The 27,319-nt window shown below is 37.7% G+C and overlaps 2 protein-coding genes and 1 long non-coding RNA gene across 3 annotated transcripts in view; all 3 read left to right on the plus strand.

Annotated features, from left to right (window-relative positions):
* Positions 1–11,968, plus strand: part of LOC115694481 (anaphase-promoting complex subunit 4-like) — a 40,557-nt gene extending 28,589 nt beyond the window's left edge. The window contains exons 4-7 of the mRNA XM_056315950.1: positions 8,654–9,325; positions 9,497–9,537; positions 10,556–10,637; positions 11,450–11,968. Of these exons, the coding sequence (XP_056171925.1) occupies positions 9,121–9,325; positions 9,497–9,537; positions 10,556–10,637; positions 11,450–11,544 (423 nt within the window). The 5' untranslated portion in view covers positions 8,654–9,120 and the 3' untranslated portion in view covers positions 11,545–11,968. The remainder of the gene's footprint in view (positions 1–8,653; positions 9,326–9,496; positions 9,538–10,555; positions 10,638–11,449) is intronic.
* Positions 1–27,319, plus strand: part of LOC115694486 (uncharacterized) — a 129,710-nt gene that overhangs the window by 666 nt on the left and 101,725 nt on the right. The gene's annotated exons all lie outside the window — the stretch shown is intronic.
* On the plus strand, positions 16,072–17,972 carry LOC115694482 (uncharacterized). The gene is made up of 2 exons (XR_008817525.1): positions 16,072–17,295; positions 17,617–17,972. It is a non-coding gene; the product is annotated as an uncharacterized LOC115694482 (long non-coding RNA).

Here is a 27,319-nt window from a genome sequence, read left to right on the forward strand (position 1 = left end):
CTAAATGAGAAGGTGAACGTCGAACTAAGGAATTGGTTTCTTTACACAGAAACCAAGAGTGAATGATCGTGATGCGGGTGGAAATCTAGAGAACTGAGGAGTAGTTACCCTTTTCGGTACACCAGTTGAAGTGTCCATGAAAATAAAGAACATGAATGGGAGGGGATGTCATTTATGCTAGATAGATTAGATATGTCAGATGCAGAAATGCTTGATGCCCCACTTGGAGTTGGCAGGTTTAACCCCTGCAGAATACCATCTAAATGTCATCAGGCATCTAAAAAGACCTTCTTAGATTTCTGATGGTGACTCTCACAAATGTAATTTTACTGCTGGCTCCTGTTCTTTTACTGATTGGGCATTCTTTTACTGACTGACCGTGCCCTACAAGGAGAGATTCAGTGGATACCGAAATAGAGTATAGGCGGAAAGTTTCTCACATTTTGCACTACTTGAAGTTTAATTTATCTTCTCATTACATAGGGGCATTTCGTCACGTCATTTTGATTAATCAAGTTTGCTGGCGGGAGTTTAACTTCTGAATAGGATATATCTCAAGCTATGCTGCGTACTTGTCTGACAGTCTGGTCGAGAGGAACGGAGGGAGTAATTGGAGAAAGCAAAGAGCATAGGAGGGTAAGGGGAGCTGCATCCAATTATGTTAAGATCCTATATGACTTAATCTTTTGGTAATTCAAATTTGTAAGAGCTTAGGATTAGGATGCCTAGCCTTGGTAGTTCGTGCTGTCTATTCTCACTGGAAAAATTTAGAGAGGAGATTTTTTCTCCAGAAACATCTGAATGCTTTGCTTGTCATATTGTCTTCTGGATATGAAAAACATGTTGTCGAGTGCACTATAGTACTTGAACCAATCCTTGAATGGTTTCTGTTGAGATCCTAAGTTGTAGATACTTGTACACTCGTGATCCTTGCCTGAAGTTTGCTTTCATGGATCCACCCCACTTTGAGGTTCCAAAGCTGAACAACAAGATTCATTTTTGGATTGAGACAATGGATTGGAGGCTGCCAAAAAGATAAAGATTCCCTGGCTTTAGATGACCTACTACCCCAAAGAAACACCATATCAAGCCACCGATATCCCTCTCAGTTATATTGTACTGTTACGAATTTTGATTATCATTTTCTTGGTTTATGTGTGTTCTCTATCTTTCCTCTTCGTCTATTAATTTTTTTGTTGTTGTTGTTTATGAACTCACTTTTCTTTGCACGTTTCATTGTATGTTGAAGACGGTACGGTTTTACTGCATGATGTTGAAGTAAGTTTTCTATGTTATTACTTTAACATTACCGTCACTACTTCTCAACTAGAAATTCTTCCTGCAACAATCCCTTGTCATCAAAATGTGTTCTTCTCTGATCTCTCTTGGGAAAGATTCTGAATTGCTCAAAAGCTGCGTGATGCATGCAAACAGCAAGCTTGCTCAACGAACATTTAGCTGCTAATAGAGATGGCAATCCATGTTTATGGTTCATGTCTGCCAATGTCAAATTAAGTGGACTGCTCGATAGGGCAATCTGAGTAGGATAAGCTTAACAAATCTTATTAGAGTCCAATAGCAGGCAAGCTCCGACGACCCTCGCCGGCCACAGTGATCAAATGCAAATGTTGATCAAGGCCGCTGTAAGGAGCCCTGCGAAAGTCATGATTACTATTGCCTTGTGAAACTGTAAAGAGCCTTTTAGGTCTTACAATATTATAAAGTGCTCTTACTTTCCCCATAATGAATAACGTCTTACAAGTTGTGTCTTCTGACTTTTATCATTTACTCAATTCTGTGGACAGTGGTTTTTGTGATTGCTTCATGTTTATAGCTTATTTTAATCTGGTGTTTATTAACTAACTGTTTTTGCTTATACAGGTGACTGATATATATGGAAACTACCTTTCTACTGAAGAAGCTAATGGATCTAAAGCGATCAAATAAGGGAGCTTTGCAAGTTATGTTAGATTTAAAGTTTGCATGTGATATTCTTTCTGGAGGTGATTCCACTATGGATGAGGAGTTGTCTAGAAGTTAGAGCCAAAGTATTCGTTTAGGCAAAAGGATCAAAGACAGAAAAAGTCTGCCATCAGAACATGTATAGATGGATTGGTACATTGTCTTTCACAGAGATTGGATCCCATAGACTGGCTCATGTAAGTTACTGGATTTTTTTTTGCAGTATATATTCTACAAGCAGACGGTACTCCAAGATGTTTTTACAAAATCCGATCTCGCTCCTCACGAATATTTGCATCCGACAGTTTTATACCTTGATTCTGTTTTTCATTTAAATTTGTTTCAAAGAGTATATTTCAAGCTAAGATATGAAGATTTTATATAATCCGTGCTTAGATTAGAGGGTAAATGACAATAGTAGGAATAGAAAGAATTTTCTTTCATGATCAAGCGGTTGCCCTTTTGTTAAACCTGGGTAGAAGTTATTGCATGTGAGATTATTCTGATATCTGAACAGCTCTTTCACACGTAATTGATGCTTAGATGATGATGCTCAAATTTGTGCAATTAGTTGTAGTTTTGTTTGATGTGTAGACATATTGTCCAGTGATGATTGTGTACTAAATGCTTTTATTGGAAAAGGTGGAAAGGGAGGAACATGAGAGGCGAGGGAAGAAGGTGGGACACATTAAAATTCCCTAGGATTATCAGTGATGACTTCAAATGAATTCACCGAAAATAGTTACAATCTTTACCTTCTTTTGGAAGTCTACTTACTATGTTAAAATGTAAGAAGAAATAGCTAATTGACACCCTTGGACCATCTATCTGGTATTAGCTGAGTTATGTTTACGTCCCAATAGATAGTTTTGTGATTATAACTCTTCATTTTGTTGCAGTTACCTAATAGTGTTTTCTTGTTCATTCATCAAAGGTTAGAGCCATACCTGTGGGAGAATGGGAGACAGTCATATTTACGGCATGCTGTCCTCGTCAGGTACTTTGTACAACTTAATCGGTTGTATGTGGATACAGTACAGAAACTGCCCTGGAATGCGGAATCAAATATTACGAGATGCTCCACAGTTCCCCGGTTTAAATACTTCCAATCAGGTTAAATATACCTTTCCATATGTTTGTGTTTGCAGGATAAATATTTGAGCTTTTGTAACCAGATTATCTCAAGAAAAGCGTCTCTTGTTATTGAATTATGTCTGCAGTGTACCTGCATTGTCTTCAAGGAGGACATCTAAAGCAACTACTGGTATTTCTATAGAAGCTTTTTCATCGAAGAGTTGGAAATCTTATAGTAATGGAGAAATTTCTCGAATAAATGATTTGGACGACAGATCGTCTTCTAGAGTTGCAAGCTCCATTGTTGAAGTCTTTTATGCAGGTGAGTGTGCTTTCTTTCTTTTGCTTCTCTTTCTTTTCCTTGTTATATATTATTTTATCATGTCCCTGGCTAGTCATCTACCTGCTTTATAGAGCTGTGTCGTGAACATCTGTGTTGGAGATGATATGTCTAACTTTCTAAGCTCTATTTGGACTTAATCTTTCAGCTTTGATATTTTCTTATTTGGAGAAACTCATAATTTTAAATTTGATTATATCTTTGGTTGTCGGGGTGTTTATTGGGGGTTTTCTGTTTCATTGCATGCATTACTGTTTGAGTTAACCAAGTCATTTGTGACATGGAATGTAATAAGTACCAATAGTCTGGGACACAGTGCAAGAAAACTCAGTGGTGTGACTGTCTGAAAGTGGTGATAGAAGTTTATAACTTTGGCCTTCCTTTTTCGTTTTTTGAGCTTGTTTGCATAGTTGTGCACCAAGATAGTGCCATGTACTTCATGTTGTTTTGGTACATCGGGAGTAGACATTGGCTTTTCGCCGAACATTGTAATTGTGAGAAGATTTTAGTTTCAGAGATGTCAGATATTTGGCTAGGTGTTTTCGAAAGAAAGTCTTTTTCCATGTTCTATGACATGCATCTGCTATTATTTTCTCTCACAATTGGCCAAGTTGGCGGCAGATTTGGAGAGAACACATTGAAACTGGGATCCATCCTGACTGATGGTCAAGTGGGCATATTCAAGGACAGTTCAGCTGCCGCATTATCGACATTCAGTGATGTTTTACCTATGCAGGCCGTGGGTCTTATTTCATCCTTCACCGCAACCCGACAGATGCTTGAATGAGAATGCCTTACACTATGCCAATTGATATTTACATCGGAAGCCACGACAGGTAAAACATGAGGCTTTTTCACACTTTGGCTTCCGGCTTTTTTAAGTTTCATCTGGGATTCTGGGGTACTCCTGGATTAGTGGTGCAGCCCAAAAGCTGTATTTATAGGACAACGGAATGAAAAAGAGAATACCTTTTGGATTGAGAGTGAGAGGGGCAAGAGCCGGTGTTGGTGAAACTGAGATCGAGAAAGGCTTCGTATTTGTTGTAGCGTGCCTGAAGGAATAAGTGAGCTGGTTCAGCATTTTTTATTACATACCTTTATTAGGCGTACACATTTGCAAAACATAAAATGGATGTTATACTGTCATAGGAGATGGCGACAGTGTCGAGGGAAGTTCGTTTCGTAAAAAGAAGACTTCCAAGTGAGGCATATGCTTGGACAGAAAGCTATGAGATGCTCCATCAATCACGTGCAGATCACTTGTTCTTATCATTCAAATTTTATATCCCATGCATTGTTTCGATTCCGTAGACAAAATTAAGTTACAACAATGTATAATTTTGGCTTCCTGGATGGCTGGATCTTTTTCCTCACTACCTTGTGCTCTTTTTTCTTTTTATGAAGCTTAATGCATTTTCACTACATTGTAATAGCTTTGATGTAACGTCTCTTGAACTCAACCTAAGCCATCCGTTGCTGTAAATTCAGTAGACTCCCTTCCCATTGAATCATCACTCTCTCTCTCTCTCTCTCTACTGATTTTGTTAGCTGGGGCTTTAGTTGTGAAAATAGCCCTGCGTTCTTGGGTGCGCCTATTTCAAATGACTTTCAACACCTACTGGTGGTATCATCCCCTAAGATCAGAAAGCGTTCGAACCAGCACGGGCGTGGATGGCGAGTTTCAAGAAGACAGGTGAGTCCTAAGGAGGGGCGACATGGTTCGGCCAAAGACGCACGATTAGGATGCTGCTGTTTGATAAGTCTTCCTTTGCCAGCTCTCGGTCCTGTTCCCATTCAAAGAACACTTTCGATATCAGCTTGATTCTTTGATTTCAGCTTACTATGACAATGAGTTATTCCGCAAGGCGTGTGCCATTTATCAATGTAAAGGGATGGAAATGAAACTATCCTGAGAGAGAGTTCGGACGATTTGTGAGTCAAAAGAGGGAGAATTACGTGTCGAAAAGAGAGAACACATGATATTACTCCATGTGGGGTTTTGGCTTTCTCTTTTTGACATTTAGTTTTAACTTGAAGTTGTGGGATTGAAATTAGACTTTTACTTATTCATAAGAATTTTAAGTTACCTTAATTTTCTCATCATTATTTGAAATTCGAAATAAAGTAAAACATTGATATTGGCGTGGATATATAGAGAGGGCATTCCCTTTTTAAGCTTAAGCCGGATCAAACAAGTCCTTTTAGCGTTTTTTTTGTAAGAGTTAATACCATTCAAAACTCTAAATTATACTCATCATGACATCGATATCTCTAACTTTTAATTACATCACCAGCGATCCTAAACAATGCTTAAGGTGATACAAATACTCCAAATTTTTTGTATTTTTTAACTGTCACCAAAACCTCCCAAACTTGTATCAGTGTTTAGGGTACCGGCAACACACACACAAAAAATGTTGAGTGTTGACATCATAGTGAGAAAAATTTAGGATTTTTTGTGGTAAACAGAGAATATTTTTGTCACATTGGTACAAGTATGGGCCCTATAGGGAGTTTTGGCGACAAAAAAAAAAGTTGGGATATTAAGGTTATTGGGCCTAGTTTAGTGTTTTTTTTTTGTAGTATTTTCCCTTTTAATAAACAAAGATTAGGAGTTTACTCATATTCCACTGCTTATTTTGCAATTATAGCTATAATTATGCATAGGAAAGAAGAAAGGCACCGATATAGCTCTTGGTAATTTTGAAGTATAATTTGATTTCTCGGTGAAGACAAAGAAGATATGTAAAGAGACGTCAAAAAGATAATATTCTCCTGTCAACAAAATTCGTTCAAATTGTCACTATCGTCCACTCCAACCTCCAAAAGAATGTCACTCGAAACTTCCTCTTCAACATGTTCAAGCACGCACAATCTAGTGAACGAAGTCTACAACCACACCGGCAAGAAATACAATTATTCTTTCAAGCCTTCATTTATAAAGCCTTTTTTCGAACGGCATACATGGGAATAACAACCACGAATTGCGGAACATCAATTACGAATTCCTTCGGTCTCCGGCTAAAAGTGAATTCTCATTAAGAAAAAACTGAGGGCTGCATACCATTTGCGGACATGCTAAGTGCCGAGTCATTTCAATTGTCTCAACAAATATTTTCATGGACGGTCGACCCATGTCGATTTAACAACATGTTCGAGTATTTCTATCCGGCCGAGTGTTTGGAGCTTGGGTGGTGATGGTGAATGGCTTGGTCTAGTTCGAGCTTGGCCCGTCGTCTCGACATTTAAGCGGCGCGTGAATGCTTACTCTCCTAAGATGTCGATTTGAGTAATTCATTAGCATTATTTCTTTTTTTTTTTTTAAAAGTAACCAATTCATCACAGTCGCATCAATGTGATGTCATGTGATTAATAAGAAAACAATGACGTGTCATTCAAATTGTCAAAGACAATTCTAAAAGTTCCATTAAGTAAAACAGAATTGTCCATAAAAGTCCACGTATTTATACTATAATAGATAGATTCGCTAATAATGAGCGTAGATTAACACAAAATTTTCAAGTTTCGGAGATAAAGCAGACGAAGCATTCATTACTTGGAATGACCACAATGCCCGTGATAAGCAAGCCATTTCTTTTCTTCAAAAGAGCGAATGATACATCAAACTTTTAATTCGGCTTTGAAATTGACAAAAGGGACCAAAAAACAAAAGAAAGAAGAAGAAGTAGAAGAAATAGCAACAGTTGAATTTCCCTTGTTTTTTCAACAAATGGACATATAAAATAATCTCGAAAAGTCGCTTACAAACTTTCAATCAAAATAAAATAAAAAAAAGGTAAAAGTCACCAAAAAATCATAAATATGCCTCGTTCGACACATTTACCCCAAATTTCTTTTTATGACATCAAAAATCCTGAATTTATACCTGTATGATATATTTATCCCACAAATTTAATGTCACAAGAAAAAGTTTGGATTTTATGACGTCGCAAAAGAAAAGTTTAGGGTAAATGTATCACTCATGTATAAGTTTGAGGTTTTTTGATATGACATGAGAAAATTTGAGATAAATGTGTCACATCGATACAAGTTTAAGGTAAATACGTCACGGTGGGCAAAGTTTATGATTTTTTTTTTTGTGGTTTTTTCCCAAAAAAAAAATTGTAAGAAATCGATTAGATTAGATTAGATTAGATCACAGAGTGGTCTTTTCCAGCTCTATTCCTTCACGAGCTCTCTCCCTCCCTCCCACTCTCGGGTTCGCATTTGCCACCGACGCTGCTTCCCGTACGCTCCCTCGCGATTCGTTCCAGCTGAGCTGGTTGGCTTGCGGTTCTCGGCTGCTCCCCCGGAGCTCTCTAGCCATGGGAGACCGACGAAGAGGGGGCCGCCGGCGCGCGCGCTTCCGTTCCGGCTTCGAGCTCGACAAACCGCGCTTGGGCTTCTCGGGTTCGGTTCCCCTCCTGATGGGGCGGGCCGATTCGATTGTGTTCGGACTCGGTTTTGGGTGAGGCTGTTGCTCGATTTCTTCCGATTTGGCGGGCGGGCGCGTGAAGATGGCGTGAGCGGAATCCGGCGAAGGATTTGGTGGCCATGGTCACACGGAGGACTCAGAGGGAAGGTGGGGGGTGCTTCCTCGCTTCAATTTGCAAGAGGCTGTGGAGGATCTCTCCTGGGTATTGCTTCGATTCGAGAAAAGTTCTTTTTACACGGAAACGAATTTCTAAATGTGCTACGCTTTCCCTTTTCCTGAGAGGAACCGCTGTGATTGCCGATGCGTTCGATGGAGAGTTGGACGAATACAGAGGTATGAAGTGCTTGGAAGTCTAAATGAGAAGGTGAACGTCGAACTGAGGAGTTGGTCTTTTCACACAGAAACGAAGAGTGAATGATGGTGATGCGAGTGGAAAATCTAGAGAACTAAGGAGTTGTTACCCTTTTCGGTACATCAGTCAAAGCGTCCATGAAATTAAAGAACATGAATCGGAGGGGATGTCATTTTTGCTAGATAGGTTAGATATGTCAGATGCAGAAATGCTTGATGCCCACTTGGAGTTCTCAGCTTTAGCCCCTGCAGAATACCATCTAAATGTTCATCAGGCATCTGAAAAGATCTTCTTAGATTTCTGATGGTGACTCTCTCGATGTAATTTTACTGCTGGCTCCTCTTCTTTTACTGATTGAGCATTCTTTTACTGACTGAGTGTACCCTACAAACAAGGAGAGATTTAGTGGATACTGAAATATAGACTATAGGTGGAAAGTTTCTCACATTTTCTATTGCTTGAAGTTTAATTAATCTTTGTCGCATTGCAGAGGGGCATTTCGTCACATCATTTTGATTAATCAAGTTCGCTGTTGGGAGTTGAACTTTTGAATAGGATATATCTCGAGCTATGCTGCGTACTTGTATGACAATCTGGTCGAGAGGGATGGAGGGAGGAATTGGAGAAAGCAAAGGGACTAGGAGGGTAAGGGGAGCTGCATCCAAGTATGTTAAGATCCTATATGACTTAATCTTTTGGTAATTCAAATTAGTAAGAGCTTAGGATTAGATGCCTAGCCTTGGTAAATTGATGCCTTTCTCTTCTATTTCAAAAAAGTTACTTTGTAAGAATTTATTGCCACTATTCCCTCTTACGTCAGTTTCAGCATCCACCAGATACATTCCCAATTCACTGTCCTTCTATGGGGTATATACCTTTAATCTGAAATTACAAATATTATCCAGAGATCCACATGTGCAGAGTACAACTGCTGTTTCATGCTAATCATTTCTCTGTATGGCTATGCAGGATGACTCTGAATTTGCTTCAGATTATATTTCCTTCCAAATACCTGACGAGTCTTTTTTAGATGTGACAGATTGTATAGCGGTAGTGAGGGGACTTACGAATGATTCAAGCAATGTGAAGCAGGGAAGACCAATGGAAGGATCTTGTTGTGCATCCCTCCTGGTCACTGTTGTGTGGATTTGGCTCTATACAAGGTAAAAGCTTGGTATATCATATTTTAAAGCCCAAATTTGCAAATGTGGCTAATATATTCTGTTGGAAACAGGAATGTCAAATTGTTATGTTGCTAAATAAGATGAATGATACTCGTGAAAACTTGGGAGATGCCGGGATGAAGATCTTGCAGGCCAGTGACCTTCCATATGAACCACTTGTGCAAATAACTGGGAGTTGTACCAATTGAAGGTAACTTGTGGATCCGGAGCTTGAATATTGATTTCTTACTCATGATATTCTGAGTTCTATTCCGATCATGTCAATTCATTATTTAAGACATTGATGGTAAAAGGAAAAAACTAGCAGATTGTGCTTTTCTGTCGACTCCTGTTCTTTTCAGAGTTTTAAGAAGTGGCTCTGGTTGGACCGTGAACCAGACCTGTCCAGTTTGGTTTCCCGGCAGAAATAGTATTGGTCAAGAACTGGTGGTATTGACCCTGTTCAACCAGTAACCAGGTGTACCTGTCAACTAGTACCCAGCAAATCTGTCAACTAGTCCGGACCAGTTCTGGGCCTTAAAAAAAATTTGAAGGAGTAGTGTTGGAGTTGGGTTGGGGTTTGGAACTCCAACCACTTGTAATTAACAAGCGTGCCAACCATTTGCTCCGGTGTCTTCTTTCTTCAATTTGTGGTGGATAATTTATTTATTGACCATATTGGCCTAACCTATTAGAAAATTGAACAGGATGCTATTAAGATGACATCAAGCGTGTGTAATCTATTAAGACGCTACGGTGTCTGCCGACTCACTGGGCTTCTTGTGTTCTGAACGTGTGTAATCTAATATGTGCAGAGTATTCTATCAGATGACATCACATGCAATAGGTTCAAGCGGTCGAACTGGTAGAGAATGGTTCTACCAGTTTGACTGGTTGAACCACTGGTCCGGTTTTAAAAACGTTTGTTCTTTTATTGTTCCTATTTATTATTTATCTGCTCTTCTCATCAGCACGAGTAGCAGCAGTTTAGTTTTTCCTCCTATGTGCATAGTGCATATACATGCCATTACATGCTTGGGATTTCAAAGGATGTTTTACTTTCTTTCTTACTGTAACTGCAAAAGTTCCAACATATCTTGACAGCTGGAGCCTTATATGTAGGTTAAGAAATGTGCATTTGATGACCCTAATGGGTTAGTGGTGCCCATTTTGCTTGGTTATATTATTCTCACTTTTGAAACACTAGCCCAGTGAAACTACACATCTAGGACCCTATCTTACACCTGGAGATGGAGAATGAGAAGCTTCGCAGCATTCCCCATACTGCAGTTCCTTCATTGTCAGTTAGTGGTTATAACATTTTGAAAATGTCATACTATCGAGCGAAGGATCAATTCATTGCTATGCCATCAATTGTATAGTTCTGAAGATTCTTTCTTTGAGCTTCTTACCATGTCCATTTGCAGTTTTGGATGTCTGGAAACTTATCGGTGCCCATACTCTTTCCTTTGTGTATCAATGTTTGATAAACTTGCCAGTGTCAGTAACAAATTTATCTAGTTGGCTGGGTGGCGGAAGTGAATTAATCCTGTCCATTCTCCTTACTACATTTCCACTTAGAACCTACTCTTAAGTGTAAATGTGACTGGCATAGGTACATTGTGCCTCTTTAATGGACCACTTCATGTTTGGTCCTGCAGATTGAAGAAGTGCAAAAGTATGCTCCAAAGAAGAATATTTTCAGTCGAAGAAGTAAAATACTGAAGTATTAGGTTTCCCCCTAAATTTTAAATCAATTGAGAGGACAAAGTCCGAAAAGGGTGAATCTATAGTTGCCAGACAAATACAAAAAGAATAATCATCCTCTTATGGTAGGTGCATTGCAGTCTGAGTTACTGACTGAGAACCGCTATGTACAAGTTCATGATGATAGACACTATCATGGTATCTAGTATAGCAAGATACTGTAGAGCATTCATAGTTTACATGCATGCCATAGCCTCTTTAGGCACACAAGGTTTGCTTCCCGCCTGTGTTTTAGCATAATGCATGTGTTGTACTTTTACTTTTACCTGACAAAGGTATCTAAACATCACGTGAGCTATGGCCATATATTCAAGGAACACCGGACTGAAATCAAGTTGATGTTTTTTTGGCAACAGCAAGTAGAGGTGTGGCTTATGTTTTAGCTGCCAGAAAGCGGGCCCTGGTCTACGTACTAGACGAGGATGAAGATGAAATCTCTTATTCAGAATGACCGTCTGTTCAAGAATTTGTGGTGGTTATGCTCGTGTTGTTCCTGTGGGTGGACCTCTAATACTTGAAGCTGCAGACATCAGTGTGAGAAGCAATGCATGTGGGCTTTCTGACTGAAGCTCTTCGACTCCACCTTTCTTGGATAGTCTTAATTTATACTTGCCATGTGCCTTTTCTGCTAGGCAGGCATTTGTTGAAGAGAAAGATGGAGTAAAAGGTAACGATTTATCTATTGAGTTAGATAGAATTGACCGAAAGATGCTGGGTCATGGCTTCTATCTGGCGGTAGCTGTCTTCGTGGTATTGCTGCAAGCTGTGAGACCTACTCGTTAGTGCCAAGCTTTTGCTTCATCTGTAAATGTTTATTATTTTCATTTGTAAGAGAACCAAATGTTTGGTTTGGATTATTTATACTTTGTGTTGAATGGTTCACGTAGTGTATTCGACTAATGAACTTTTCATTTGAATGTTGAAATCTCTCACCCGAGATTGACTTGCTCCTCCACGTGTCTTTGTTAAGTGATGCATCCCATCCGATGTACAAAATACATTCTTGTGTGGAACATGACTAGCTAGATATATATATATATATATATCTATGGTTTCAAGGTGGCAATAAAGAACATATGCTATATTCCAATCTCAGAGATTTGGAATCCTCAAATAAATGGTAGGTTTAAGATCTTGAGATTATGTCTACAATATCATTAATGGATTTGGCATCCTCAATAAAGAGTATCATGTAGTCTTTTTAACTTAATGATGTATAAACATTCAGGAATCTAATTTTTCCTCCATTGTTGTTGAGCTTTATATATCCTTCACAAGCTCTCTCTCTCTATCGGTTCGCATTTCCTTCCAATGCTTCCATGCGCCCCCTGGCGATTTGTTGAAGCGGAGCTGGTGGCTGCGGTTTCCGGCTTGCTTGGCGGAGCTCTCTAGCAATGGGAGACCGACGAAGGTGGGCTGCCGTCGTGTGCGCTTCCGTTTCAGCTTCAAGTTCGACAAGCCCCGCTTTTGGCTTCTCAGGTTCAGCTCCCGTTCGATTCGGTTTTGGTGAGGCTGTTGCTCGATTTCTTCCGGTTGGTGGTTGAAGATGGCGTGAGTGGAATCCGGCGAAGGATTTGCTGGCGATGGTCATGAAGGTGGGGTGCTTCGTCACTTCGATTGGCAAGAGGCTGTGGACAATCTCTCCTGGTAATTGCTTCGACTCGAAAAAGTTCTCTTTTTTACTCTTTTTTTATTCAGTGTGTTGGCTTCTTAACGATGGCTTGGTGTGTGCCCTTTGAGTCATTGGCCTTATCTCGTTCTACTTCTGTAGCTTTTCCTATATGTGCTGCGCTTCCTTTTTCGCCATAGGAACCACTGCCATTGCCAATCTAGTTCGAATTGCCTTTGATGGATAATTTATTTACAGGCGCGATAGATTCTTATCGACTTCTCAACCAGGTTGTTGCCTTGGAAGATTTTTTCCATAACCTAGCCGACAGTCATCTACACCGACCGTAAGTGTACCCTACTCCTGTATGGCGATCTTGTTGCCCTTCTTCGTACACCAGTTAAAGTGTCCATGACCATAATTAACATGAATTGGAGGGGATGCCATTTATGCTAGATAGACTAGCTATTTCAGATGCGGAAATGCTCAATGCCCACTTGGAGTTCGCAGGTTTAGCCCCTACAGAATACCATCTAAATGTTCCTCAGGCATCTAAAAAGATCTTCTTAGATTTCTGAAGGTGACTCTCACAAATGTAATTTACTGCTGGATTCTCTTCTTTTACTGATTGAGCATTCTTTTACTGAATGAACGTGCCCTACAAGGAGAGATTTAGTGGATACTGAAATATAGACTATAGGCAGAAAATTTCTCACATTTTGTATTGCTTGAAGTTTTATTTATCTTCTTCTCACTACACAAGGGCATTTCGTCACATCATTTTGATTAATCAAGTTCGCTGGTGGGAGTTTAACTTTTGAATAGGATATATCTCGAGCTATGCTGCGTACTTGTATGACAATCTGGTCGAGAGGGACGGAGGGAGGAATTAGAGGAACTAAAGAGACTAGGAGGGTAAGGGGAGCTGCATCCAAGTAAGTTAAGATCCTATATGACTTTTGGTAATTTAAATTTGTAAGAGCTTAGGATTAGATGCCTAGCCTTTGGTAGTTCTTGCTGTCTATTCTCACTGGAAAAATTTAGAGAGGAGATTTTTTCTCCAGAAACATCTGAATGCTTTGCTCGTCATATTGTTTTCTAGATACGGAGAACGTTTTGAGTGCACTATAGTACTTGAGCCAATCCTTGAATGGTTTCTGTTAAGATCCTAAGTCGTAAATACTAATACACTTATAATCCTCGCCTGAAGTAAGCTTTCGTGCATCCACTCCACCTTGAGGTTCCATAGTTGAACAACAAGATTTGTCTTTTGATTCAGATATTGGATTGGAGCCTGCCAACAAGATATAGATGCCTCGCTTTAGATGACCTGCTAGCCCAAAGAAATCCCATATCAAGTGACCGATATCCCTATCAGTTGTTTTGTACAGTTATGATGTTTTGCCTCACTTCACAAATTTTGATTAACATTTTCTCGGTTAATGTGTGCTCTATCTTTCCTCTTCTTCTGTTAATTTAATGGGAACAAATTATTCATTCTTCTCTCTTTCTCTCTGTGTTCATTTTTGTTTATAATGAACTCAATTTCTTTGCACATTTCAATGTGTCTTCAATACTGGCTCTTTTTAATCATTCTGATCTACTCCAGGTAAATGTATAACATCATTATGCTGGCGTCGTAATGGCAAGATTATCTTGGGACTTGAAGACGATACGGTTTTACTGCATGATGTCGAAGTAAGTTTTCTATGTTGTTACTTGAACGTTACCCTCATCACTTCTCAACTAGAAATTCCTCCTGCAACAGTCTTTTATCATCAGAACGTGTTCTTCTCTAATCTCTCTTGGGAAAGATTCTGAATTGCTCAAAATCTGCATGATGCAATGCAAACTGCAAACTTGCTCGGCAAACATTCAGCTGCTAATGGAGATGGCAATCCATTTTTATTGGTCATGTCTGTCAATGTCAAGTTAACAATGGATTGCTAGATAGGTCAATCTGAGCAGGATAAGCTTAACAAAAATTTTATTAGAACACTCTATTCGAACATGACCCATTTGTTAAATAGTTCAACAAATTTCAAGAGATGAATAACCCGTTTAACTAATTAGATTGAATGGGTCATTCCCATCCTAACCCGACTGATACGGCATATGTACAATATGCATATCTTCATCAATGTCAAATAAGTTTGAAAAGAAACTAGTCGTAAGCTGACAAAATCCTAGGTTTACATGAAATTTTATATTTATATGGTATGATCAAATTGTAGTTTGTAACCACTATGCAAACAAAAGTCATGTATGATTTCTTATCTGAGAACTTACTGAACTAAATGTAAACAGGTCAAGATAGGTCAGTTTGTTAATCAAGTTGGCACTATTGTTTAGTTAGGTAGATCACATGAGTCAATTTGTGTATTGCGGTTTGAGCTTTGAACCCAGAACAATATTCGTTTATTTATTGTGTTAGTTAGGTAGCCACAATTTTGATACGACATGATAACCACTTAGGGTCACCTTTGGTTGTCACATGGAAATATGAGTCATTAATCAAAAAAATAAATCTATGGATTGTGGATCGTGAATTTCATCCAATGGAATCATAAAACTGTTATAATGATTGAGATTGGTATTCCATGACAGATGTAAATTAATTGTAAAGTATGGTGTTATTCTTATTGTTAGGTAATAATTAATGATAAAGATACTTCAAATTCGACTGATGTTATGATTACAAGACATGAGATATTGCTACAAATTATTTATCTTTTGTCAAATAAGTGCCCATTTGACTGCAAGGACACAAAGATCTTGTACATAGTATTGTAATTGGATTCCCATTCATAGAATTTAGTATAAGACGATCAAACCATCCACTAAGCCTGATGCAGCCGACTAAATAATGCAAGATGACTACCAAGTTTTTGGGGAAGATTGACTTTGAAACTCAAATAAGGATCAAGATTCTTCTTGAAGTTTAATCACTTAGGCTGCGTTTGGTCGTCCGGATTTCTAAACAGGATAGGACTGGATAGGATAGGATAAGAAATCCTGGGATTTCTTCATATCCTATCCACTATTTGGTGGACTACGGATTTAAAGTCAGATATTCATGGGTCCGGAGGAGTCGGTGAAGGAAAAAAAGCCGAGAATTTTTTTTGGTGAAAGCGCACAAGGTGTGGGGATGAAGATGACGGCGAGTGGAGCGTAGGGTTTCTAGAAAAATAGGCATTAGAAATCTTATCCGGGTCTATCCTACCCCCCCTCTTGGATTTTTTTATCCGGTCTATATCCGACCTTATCCTATCCTGGACTACCACCAAACATAGGATAGGATAAAACATATCCTATCCTGGCTTTTATCCGGTCGACCAAACGCAGCCTAAAATTATCAACTAGGATTTGAGTATTATTAGGATTTTATGAAGTTTTTTTTTTTTTTAAAGGTTGAGTGGTAGGATCTTACGTTACTCCAATTATGTTTCTTGTTTAGAGGTTTCCTATTTCAACTAGGAGAAGAACTTTTAGAGAGTCTACAAATATAGTTGTAATTTTTACTTTTCAAAGTTGATAATTTATTGAACTTGGCAAGTTCTTGCTTTGCAGATTGTGTGATGCAATTCCTCTTTGGTGTGATGTTTAAGAAACTCTAGGCGTGATGCCTAGGCAGTTTTGCGTGTGATGCGTAAAAATTCATTCTTTATGGTGGGACTCATTGTCCTCCATCAAAGCCATAAAATGTTTTTGACACTACATTGTTGATGCATGAGTTAAATTATGAATCAAGGAAATTGATACTCATATTTAATCGGTGAATCAGCAGTGAATTACTTTAATCACATATCATACAGAATGAATATACTCATTCAATAGATTTATATACTTTAGGACTTGAATCTGATCGATGTGCTCAATTGCATTCTTGTGTAGAACAAAAAAATTTCACCTCGCTACTAATGTTGTCATCAATGATTGAAACTATTTCAAATGACAACTACAAATTACAGGATAGTGTTTACTGGGGTCCGGCTCATTGTGAGAATCTATGGTCTAAGTGGATGGTGTCTTGTAGAAGCATTCATCTGTGACTTGCTCATTTTCATCAAGATTAATAGCTTCTTTTCGATTATTAGTAAAATATGTTCAGTTCAGTCAAATTAGGAAGGTAATAATTTAGGTGACTCTTAAAAGATAGATTGTATGTGCCTCAATTATGCTTGTGGGTGGAAAAGTTTGTAAATATCGGGTTATGTTTTTATTAAGCTATAGCTGCTTGGTCATGAGTAGAATGGCTGAGAACTTGGCTGAGGCTGCTGCAATTCTGTTTCTTTGACATTTCTACCAGTTTATTATTAATCGTCCACTTCATGGATTGCATTTTGCTGAGAGGAGAATATGTTTGTGCATAATGAATGTTCTCTTAGCAAAGTAGCTGTCTTTATGGAACTATGGATATGCGGTGTGCTGCTTTGGATATGCTGGCGCTTGCAGTAGTTATGCACACTGTGGTATAATCATTTCTAACATGGTATAAATATTAAGCAGAATGGAAAACTGTTAAGAAGCTTGAAGTCCCATATGGCAGCTGTGGTATGTCTCAACTGGGAGGAGGATGCCCAAGTGAATAGAGTTTTCATCTTTCAACTTAAAAGTTGATATGACTTGGTGATCTTTATTACCAATAGCGGATATCTTATGGCTCACACCTTTCATAATGCTTTGTTTGCAGTTAAGTAGTTATTTTAGTCTGGTTTTCTAAAATACTTCTTTTTCAAAATTAGAATCTTATTACACAGTCCAACAGCTTAGTATAGGTATATGGACGATTTTTTGAAAGCAGATGTTTGGTGTCATCTACTTGTTGATTTGTTTGGCTCCTTAGCTTTAATCTCATAGTTTTTTCATCTTTTTATTTTCCAACTGGAAAGTAATTATTCATTTGTTTTATAGAACGCTTCTGGTAACTCTTTGGCATTTGAAGATCGCACTACTCAATTCTTCCCTTCAGCTCCAAGAGTTCCTTGCATGCCTGGACTAGTACCCGGAGATGCTGGTTTGACTTACGATGGTCAAGATTCATTTGTAGAGCTCTCAAATTCTTCAAAGCACAATATCCTTTGCAGTGGAGATAAAGATGGGGTTTTGTGCTTCAGTATATTTGGTGTCTTTCTAATTGGAAATATTGTAAGGGTCATGTCTGTTCAAATCAAATATTTAGCAGTATGGTCTATCAGATTCAGTCGATGAGTCCTTTCCCTGTTCTTGCTTCTCATTCAGCAGTTTTTCTTAATAAATGGATTTGATGGCAGACTGGCAGTAAATAAGTATTGCCTGGAAAGTAATGGGCTGGTTGAGTAAACAACTATACTAGGTGAAGTTATGCTTGTAAAAGTTCTAGATGTTTATGCCATTTCCCAGGCTAGATTCACTTCTGTTGGTCATTTCAGAGATGACACCTCCAACTTCGATGCTAAACAATTATCTTAAGCTTTTGGTTGTTTGGCCTGAGTTTAGCTTGCCTTACATACTTTCTGCTCTACTCCAGACTATTGGGTTTCTGCTCTATTCTTGGAAGATTGAGAGAGCTTATGAAGATCTTCCCCTTTCCAGCAAGTTTAATTCAGGCCAAGGACATTGCAGATGCCTTGGTCTAGACTTCATAAGAAAATTTACTTGGAGGGCCACGATGTTTGTCAAACTTTCGTGCAATATGATGTCGTAAAGCCAAGTGTGAAAAAATGTACAACCTAAATACAAACTTAAAGCAACTTTTACAGAACTAAATAGCATGCATAAAATGAATTATCGAATATTATAAACTTAAAAACATGAAGTCATTGCATTGCCTTTTACTTACCAAACAATTATGTGTTGAGTTCGATAAGATAGTGATTTTTGTTTTCAGTTGTCAACTTTATTGCGTCAAACTAATGAAATGATCAACGATTGTATATATTGATAAGTATCGCAACAGTTAGAGTGGTAAACATGTATAGGCTAATATATTACATTCATGTTTGATGCCTTTTAGCTTAGATGCATTTTAGGCAAAGCGCTCTTTTTTCTTTTTTGTTTTACACTCAACAATTTCAAGTATTGACATTTTAGTTTACATTGTTGGTATATAAATAGCATTGATAATTATTTTGGCTTGCATTGTTACAAGTAGATCTCAGATTAAGCTTCTTTCTTTTGTAAAATGAAGTAATCAATGCATCGGATTTTTAACATTTCACTCAATTTTTAATACAAATCTTTTGACTGAAATTGATTCAATGTTTAAAGAGCATTGCTTTATTGAGTGACTAAATAAAAAAAAATGCATTCAATGGTATCAAAAATGGATGGACTCACTATTGAACATACAAATTGCTTCACATCTTGCACCAACCAAGTTGGATAACAATATTAATATGCTTAGATATATTTTAGTGGTAAGTGAAACCTATTTAGCATATTTATAAAGATAGCTACCCCTCGTTATTTAATAGTAATAGATCTATATTAAATGAATTGTTGGATGAGAATAATATGAATAATATGCTTATGTATATTTTGGGTGGTAAGTAAAACCCATTTAACATTTTTATTATCATAGCTACCCCTTGTTATTAAGAGGAACCGCATGCATTTATGTTTAAGTATTATATAAAGTTAAATTTAATCTAAATGAACAAAGACTCCATTCAATAATATAAATATCTGAATTAACCCATGTGACAAATTATAGGTGCTTAATGAAGATTGCAATCAATAAACTAAACCAAGCAAAATCATTTATCGGAAAAAAACTGAAAATTTTGATTTATTAATTTGGACTTGGGTTGATTAAGAAATTGTGAAATCATTAAATTTGATTAAATGATTAACTAGTAACTTCACAATTAAGTAGATAGGAGAGTGGTGGGCCTAGTCACTCATTCAAAATAAGAAATGAACACAAACTTGGTAGAGAAGAGCAAGCAAGGACTAGTGGGACCCAGTCACCGAGCACGAGGCAGAAAGAAAATTATATGCTATGTAATTACAAATCTAACCTTGGATGATTAAAACGAGTGAACCTCCGTGACCTTCTCTTCTGTTTTTTATACTGTCCTAATTCCTTAAAAATCCTCGAATTTTAGGTTCAGTCTCAATTTTATCCAATTTTTCATGTCTAAAAAACTCTCAATTTTAGACCCAATGTTAAACCGCCCCCAAAATTTAATGTGTAATCCCAAATCTGCTCTGAACAACAACAAGAATCTTGAGAATGATGTCAAAAGAGAGCAATTTCCACCTTGATAGGGGGCAATCTCGGCATTTAGAGATCGGATTTCACGGCCAAAAAAGACAAGAAAATCTGGGCATAAAAAAAGGCAAAGGATTCTCGGCCAAGTCGGGTGGAGAATTTTTTCAACATATAATTATTGCCAAAGAGAGCTCGAAAAAGAAAACGATGGAGCTTTTCTTCATGGCCAAGAAAGAGAAATAAAGAGAGAGTCAATGGTCGGCAAAAGAGAGAGAACTTTAATAAAGAAAAACTGAGAAGTGGTTGGCAAAAGAAAGGAAAGAAAAAGAAGAACAGAGGTGAAAAAGAAAAATGAAAAGACAGAGAGAAAGAGAAAGAGAGAGAATTGTCGGGGCACGCGTGAGGAGGCGACAGAGAGCAAAAAGAAGCAATTTCACCGTAACTTTGTTTAATCTACCCTCGAAGTATCTATATTTCCTCCAAGTTCACTTTTCCTTCTGCACTTTAATTTCCAAGAACTTTACTCCTCGCAGTTAAATTTCTCCATCATTTCATTTCAAAACCAAAAACAAAATCAAGTTCAGCACTGCTTTCAAGTTGAACAACTTTTGTTCAAGTTAGAACCAAAGTGAGAAAAACCATTTTATCTTTAAAGAAGAGGACGTGCAAAGGTGACCAGCTGTGGAAACTTTGCAAAAGTCACGATTAGTGACGGATTATTTTCACGGGCGACGTCCTAGGTACGCGTAAAGTCCTCTTTTTCTTTTCCTTTCCTTTTTTTTCTTCTTTCCATTTCTTCCTCTTCTTTACCCTTTCTTTTCCTTTCTCTCCTGATGCGTGCTCTCCCTCTTCCCTTTATATCTCTTCTTTTTCTTTTTCTTTTTTTAAAGCCCACTTTTTGACCGAGTCAAGAAGAAGGGCAAAATATTAGAGCAACCGCTAAACTAAACCAAGAAAAGACATTTTCCGGAAAAATTGTAAATTTTGATTTATTAATTTGGCTTTGGGTTGATTAAGAAATTGTGAAATAAATAAATAAATTTGACTAATTTAAATCAATAAGTTGACATCCAAAAATATTAATTGGTAACTTGACAATTAAGTAGAGAGAAGAGTGGTGGACTCAGCCAACTCATTCGAAATAAGAAATGGACAAAAACTTGGTAGAGAAAAGCGGTACCCTCAAGTTAAGCAAGGACTGGTAAGCTCCTCAACTTTCGCTTCCCTCTTTTTATATAGGCCTAACGTCCTAAAAACCCTCAAATTTTAAGTCAAGTTTTGATTCTATCCCAAACTTTTTTATCTAAAAAAACTCTCAACTTTGGATCATGTTCTAAATCTGCCCCCAATTGTTTTGTCTAAAAAAAATTTCAAATTTTATGTCCAGTCCCAATTCTACCTTTAACATTTTTTATCTAAAAAATCACTAACCAATCTCAAAGTAAGAGGGGTTAAACGATTGAAAAGCTGCTTTCACTTGTTTTGCAACATAAACGATTGCTGACAATACAACATCTCAGTAGTGAAATGAAGTTTATCGATTTGATGCGACGATATTTAACATGCTCAAAGTAAGAGGGCTAAATTCCTAAGTGGGATCAAGGGCTTAAAATTAATTCAACAAAATGCCTTTTCTGATGGAAAATAAATTATAGAAAAAAGGGAAGTTCAATGGTGCAGTAACCGTCCCGACGCTTTGCATGTATTTATCAATTATGACCACTTGTTCACGGATACCAATACAGCAATTGTTTTTTATTATTTGGTTTCATTTTTTTTTTCATTGCTTCTGCATCGAAACTTGCTCACATGTCTTCTTCTTCCAGGAAGGGATCCCCTTGGATTCTTCTGTGCATTGAAACTTCCACCACATGAAGCCAACGACCATAAACGCATGGTTAGTGGTCCGGTCAACCAATTACTTATCTAGCTTGGCAAGTTTGAATTATTGGCGCATGCCTTAAATCAAACCAATAAATATATATAATGAAGTAAAAGCAAAAGCGAAACGGCTTTTTGATTTATTTATGAGATTTGAAAGAGAAATTAAGGTAGAAACAGAGCAAAAAAGAAATTGTTTTCGTTATGCTCAAGTACAAAATGAATATATATACGATATGTTGATAATTTTTTATGATTCTCGACATGCGTTAATATTTAACAGTCTCAAAGTGAGAGGGGTTAAATTCCTTAGTGGGATCAAGAGCTTAAATATATTCAACAAAAATATATTTTTTGATGGAAAATAAATTAACAAAAGAAAAAGGAAAGTTCAACGGTGCAAGGAGTCGACTAAGTTCAAGGAAGACTCGTCCCGTCTCTCTCTCTCCACTTTTCATCTTCCCAACAAATCTACCGTTTTATTACACCTTCCTGGACAGGCATCGCCTTGGATTCTATCGTGCAATGAGATTTCCGCCACGTGAAGGTCACGTGGTTGACGAGCTTGACTTATGGAAAATTAATCTAAAAAAAGAAAAGGAAAGTTCAACAGTGCAATCGGTGGACTCATCGTACCCTCTTCACTGCCCTGACGCTTTGGATGTATTTTATCTGTTCTGAGCACTTATCTGGAAAATATTGGACCGGACGAATCTCTTTCTCTCTTTCTCTCTCTCTCTCCCCCCGATTTTCATCTTCCACTTGTCTAACGGAGACCAATACAGCAATTGTCTTTTATTTTTGGTTTTAATTTTTTATTTCATTGCTTCTGCATCGAAACTTACTCACCTGTTTTCCTCTTCGAGGGAGGGATCGCCTTGGATTCTCCTGTGCATTGAAACTTCCTCCGCATGAAGGCAGTGACACTAAATGCATGGTTAGAGGTCCAGGTCAATGAATTGCTAATTTATGTCTAGCTTGGCAAGTTTCAATTATTGGTGCGTGCCAACTTGTTCAATTAGATAAATTAAACCAATTAAGCATATATATTATAAATATATAATAAAGCTAAAGCAAAAGCAAAAAGGCATTTTGATTTATTTATGAGATTTGAGGGATAAATTAAGGCAGAACCAGAGCAAAAAAGAAATTCTTCTCAGTGTGCTTGGGTACAAATTGTGTATATACATATATAGCAAATTGATTGATGGTGACTCTATTTTAAAGAAACTTTAGAGTTATTCTCATAACTTTTAAAACTTTTGTCCCACTATGTAATGGCTCTTTCAGTGGAATAGGCTCCAATCTCGGGAGCGAAGACGAGATGCTATGATCATCGCTGTTGTCCATGCATCCATCTCTCAGGAACTCACAGGTGATTCTGAGGAGGGTGGCTCATCAGCCGCCGAGAATGACCACAAGTATGGGGTTAGGGTTCTGCAGGCAAGTGAGTGAAGCAGTGACAACAAGGGGAAGATCAAGGATTTGGAGCGATGAATAAATGTGCAAGGGTCAAGGAAGGAACTAGAAAGAGTGGTCTTGGAGTTAAAAGGTCTACCTAGAAAAAGAATTAAACAAGAGGAAGGACAAAAATATTGGGCATTGATGTGTTCAAAGTGATCTCCACCTTAAAAGACGTGTAGTAAGAAATTACAATGATGGATGTATCAGCACGTGCTTTTACTGACTCCTCTGCAACCCCTTGAATAAATAACAGTGATCGATGATGCATTAGCATGTCAATATGTTTCTCAGAGCGGACATAAAATTATAATCTAATGTTTCTTGTCCAGATGCGTTGCAAGTCGTTGTCCATGTCCTATTATACATTTAGAGAATCATCCCACTATATCTGCCCATTGTATTTATTTACTAGCAAAATAAAGGCAAATGTGTGCAAAAAAAATTACATTCTAAAAGAAAAGAGACAAGACTTATGATATGCTATTGGAATTATTTTAATTAGCAAAAGAATTAGAAATGCGTGTCACCGAAAATTGTTCCGGTCTTTTCTCCATTATAGACTATATTTACTATGGGTCTAATTTAATTCTATTGGCTACTCTTTGGTTTATCCAAGAAATAATAAAGAGGGAGAAGTGCACTAGAAGTCTTATAAGTACAATTTAGGAAGCATCCTGCAGGCAAGGAGTTGGGATACCAATGGCGCGTTTGGTAACGTTTCTGTTTCTGGGAACAATTTCTTTTCAGAAATAGTTTTTTCTATTTCTATTTCCAGGATGAGTTTTTGAGTAAAAGAATGTGTTTGGTAACTGCACAAAATTTCTATTCCTAGAATAGAAAAAGAACATAAATGCGTTTGGTAAAATCAAAAAAATTTCTATTCCCAATTTTTTGCATTCAAATCTATATCTTTTATTTAACTATAAGTACAAGTTATAAGTGAAAAAAATCAATAAGCATGGTTTATTGGTTTGTCTAATCCTTTTTAGGGGTTTAAAACCCCTTTTAATCCCTAAACTAAGGAATATTCAAAAATATAACTTGCGCACCTGAAAAAATTTAAATTTCACTCAAAGTGGGTGGCTACAAGAATTCTAAGCCATTTTGTGAATTTTTTTTTATTTTTTTGCTGTAAAATTTATTAAAATTTTTTACTTTCCCTAAATCTGTTTCTTTTTATTTTCCAGAAACTTTTTTATGAATTTTTTTTTTCAATTTCGGAAATTTGCAAATTTTTATGGGTTTTCTAAGTTTTTCTTATTTTTATGGATTTTCTGAGAATTTTTTTGATTTTTTATGAATTTTTGGAATTTTTTAATTTTCTAATTTTTTAAGGGATTTTTCTGAAATTTTTCTAATTTTTATGAATTTTCGGAATTTTTTAATTTATTCTAAGCCATTTTGTGAATTTTTTATTTTTGATTTTTTTGGGGAAAAGTTTATTAAAACTTTTTACTTTTCCAAAATCTGTCTCTTTTTATTTTCTAGAAACTTTTTTATGGATTTTTTTAATTTTTTCAGTTTCAGAATTTTGCAAATTTTTATGGGTTTTTTTTGAGTTTTCCTGATTTTTATGGATTTTCTGAGAATTTTTCTGATTTTTATGAATTTTTGGAATTTTTGGAATTTTTTAATTTTTTTATGAATTTTTTTTTATTATTCCCGCCGGGAATGGACCGGACCGGTGCTTTGAGACGGTCTACAGACGACGGAGGATGGAGGAGGAGCTGAGGCCGCGGCTTGAGGACCGGACCTTTCTATTTCTTTTTTTGTTTCTGGGAACAAAGAAGTAGAAAAAATCTACTTCTTATTTCTGTTCCAAATCTATTTCTTGGCCATTTTTCTATTCCAGGAAATAGAAAAATAAAATGCGTTACCAAACAGATTTTTGTTCTTTTTTTGTTCTAGGGAACAGAAGAACAAAAAAATAGAGAAGTAGAAACGTTACCAAACGCACCCCAAGCTGCTAGGGTTTTCCTCTTAACTTTCTTTGAATTTATAATATTTCCTACTACAAAGAAAATTATGGATCCCTTATTTACTCACATAGTCAATCAAGTTAATGTAGATATTGCAGGAAGATATCCATATTGTGGATTTTAGGAATAAATTCAATAGATCAATTTAGAGTTTCTGCCCAAAGGCTTTATATATATAGTAAATTTTAGGATAAGCGATCGTTTTTTTTTGGTCAAAAAAAGCGATTGTTAATAATGCAACATTTCAGTAGTGAAATGAAGTTTATTGGTTTAATACGATAATATTTAACAGGCTCCAAGTGAGAGGGGCAATTTCTTAAGTAGAAACATGTGACATCCTGAAAATTGGTCCATTTGGAATTTATTAAATACTGAGTTTTATGAATGTACTCGTAGTTAGTTTTCGCCCGGAACTGATCATTCCTGGGATACTAACCATTAGAGAAAGGCTAATTAGGGAAATTAAATTCGTGCGACTAAAGAAAATTCGATCGTGAATTGATTTTCGATCATGAAATCGTCGAGGTGATATTTTGAGCCACTGTTGGCCGATCCAAGGATAGTCAGGGGTCAGTTCGCCAAGGTCATAGTAGTGGATCGCGGGTGATTCCGTCGGACCACGAAATGAATTAACGAACGATCCTGAGCCTAAACCAAACGATCGTGCCCCTCGGATCTAGTAATTGATCCTCACGATTTAAATGACAACCGAAGTTGTCACGAACCGAATGAACTTGCACGTGACTTGAATTAGTGTCAGTCACGGGTCACATATACGAATTTTCCCAACAAGCCGCCAGTTAGTTTGAGAAACGCTCGAGTTGCGTTTAATAAAATCTGATTATTTAATTGAGCCCAAATTGGACACCGGAAAATTAGGAAGTCACAACAGGACGTTAGGACGACGTTACGGATGGAACGTGCAATTTTGGATTGTCCCGATTCCTTCAGAAAAATTCGATTTCGATGAGAAATGAGGAAAGTGACCATTTTACCCCTAAGAGTTTGTAAAGGGCATGTTTTATGGAAGAAGGGCATTTTGGTCATTTTGCCCTAACTTTTTAGATTGGACAATTTTGCCCTTGGCATTTTATGAAATTCCCAAACTGCCCTTGGATATTTTGGGTAAGGTTCAATCTCGGCCGTCGGTTTTAAGATAAGATCGAATCTGGACCGTTGATTAAAAAGATTAGACTAGGGCAAGATGGTAATTTGCCAATTTTGGTCAAAAGTGCACTATTTAGTCCAAGAACACTCTCTCTCTCCTCACTCTCTCTCCCCCAAAACTCTCGGCCATCTCTCCCTCTCCTCCTCTCACCGTCGACCGCCCCCCCTCTCGCCCGTACGCCGCGCCGCCTCCGTCCGGCCACCGCCCACCGTGCCGCACAGTCCCACACCGCCGTACCGCACCACCATCACCACTCCACGCCGTCCGTCTCTCTCTCTCTCTTCCTCACCGACCGAACCAGCCGCCCCCTTGCCGTACGCCGATCACCGCCGCTCACCACCGCCGCGCTAAGCCGCTCCGCCGTTCGCCACCGTTCCTGTTTGAGTGCCGCCGCTTTTCGTTCTAGCCGTGTTAGTCTAGAACTCGGTAAGTCGCGCCCTAAACCCAATTTAGTACATCGGGTATCGACGGATAATTTTTCGGGTGAAATCGGGTTTGTTTGAGTGCGGTATTTGTACGATTTAGGAGCGGAATTATGTGGCGGGCCTTAGGAACTAAATTGGGAATTTTTGGAGGAAATTTGGAGGTCAAAAGTGGGCTGTGATTGGCTGGTTTAGGTGCTGGGATGTTTGGTTCGGTACGCAAATTGGATAATTAGAACCAGCGACTAATGGTGAGAAAGTGTCGTGAAGAACCGGGAGTGAGAGATGGTGATTTTGAGGGCGAAAAAGGCTGATTAATGGCTGTGATGTGTGGTTCTATGTGCTGTGGGGTGCTGTTTGTTGTGTGGTTAGTACCGTTAGGTTCGGCTCGAGATTTTGTGAAAATGTCGTGAAGAGCCGGAACTGATTTGACGTAGTTTGGATCTAGAAAAAATGCCAATTTGTATGTTGATTGTGTGTTTGTGATGTGGCTGAATTATGATGGTGA

Source organism: Syzygium oleosum, unplaced genomic scaffold (genome assembly GCF_021117445.2).
Source record: "Syzygium oleosum isolate NSW1041296 unplaced genomic scaffold, Sole_v2.1 Sole_v2.11, whole genome shotgun sequence".
NCBI classification, from domain to species: domain Eukaryota; kingdom Viridiplantae; phylum Streptophyta; class Magnoliopsida; order Myrtales; family Myrtaceae; genus Syzygium; species Syzygium oleosum.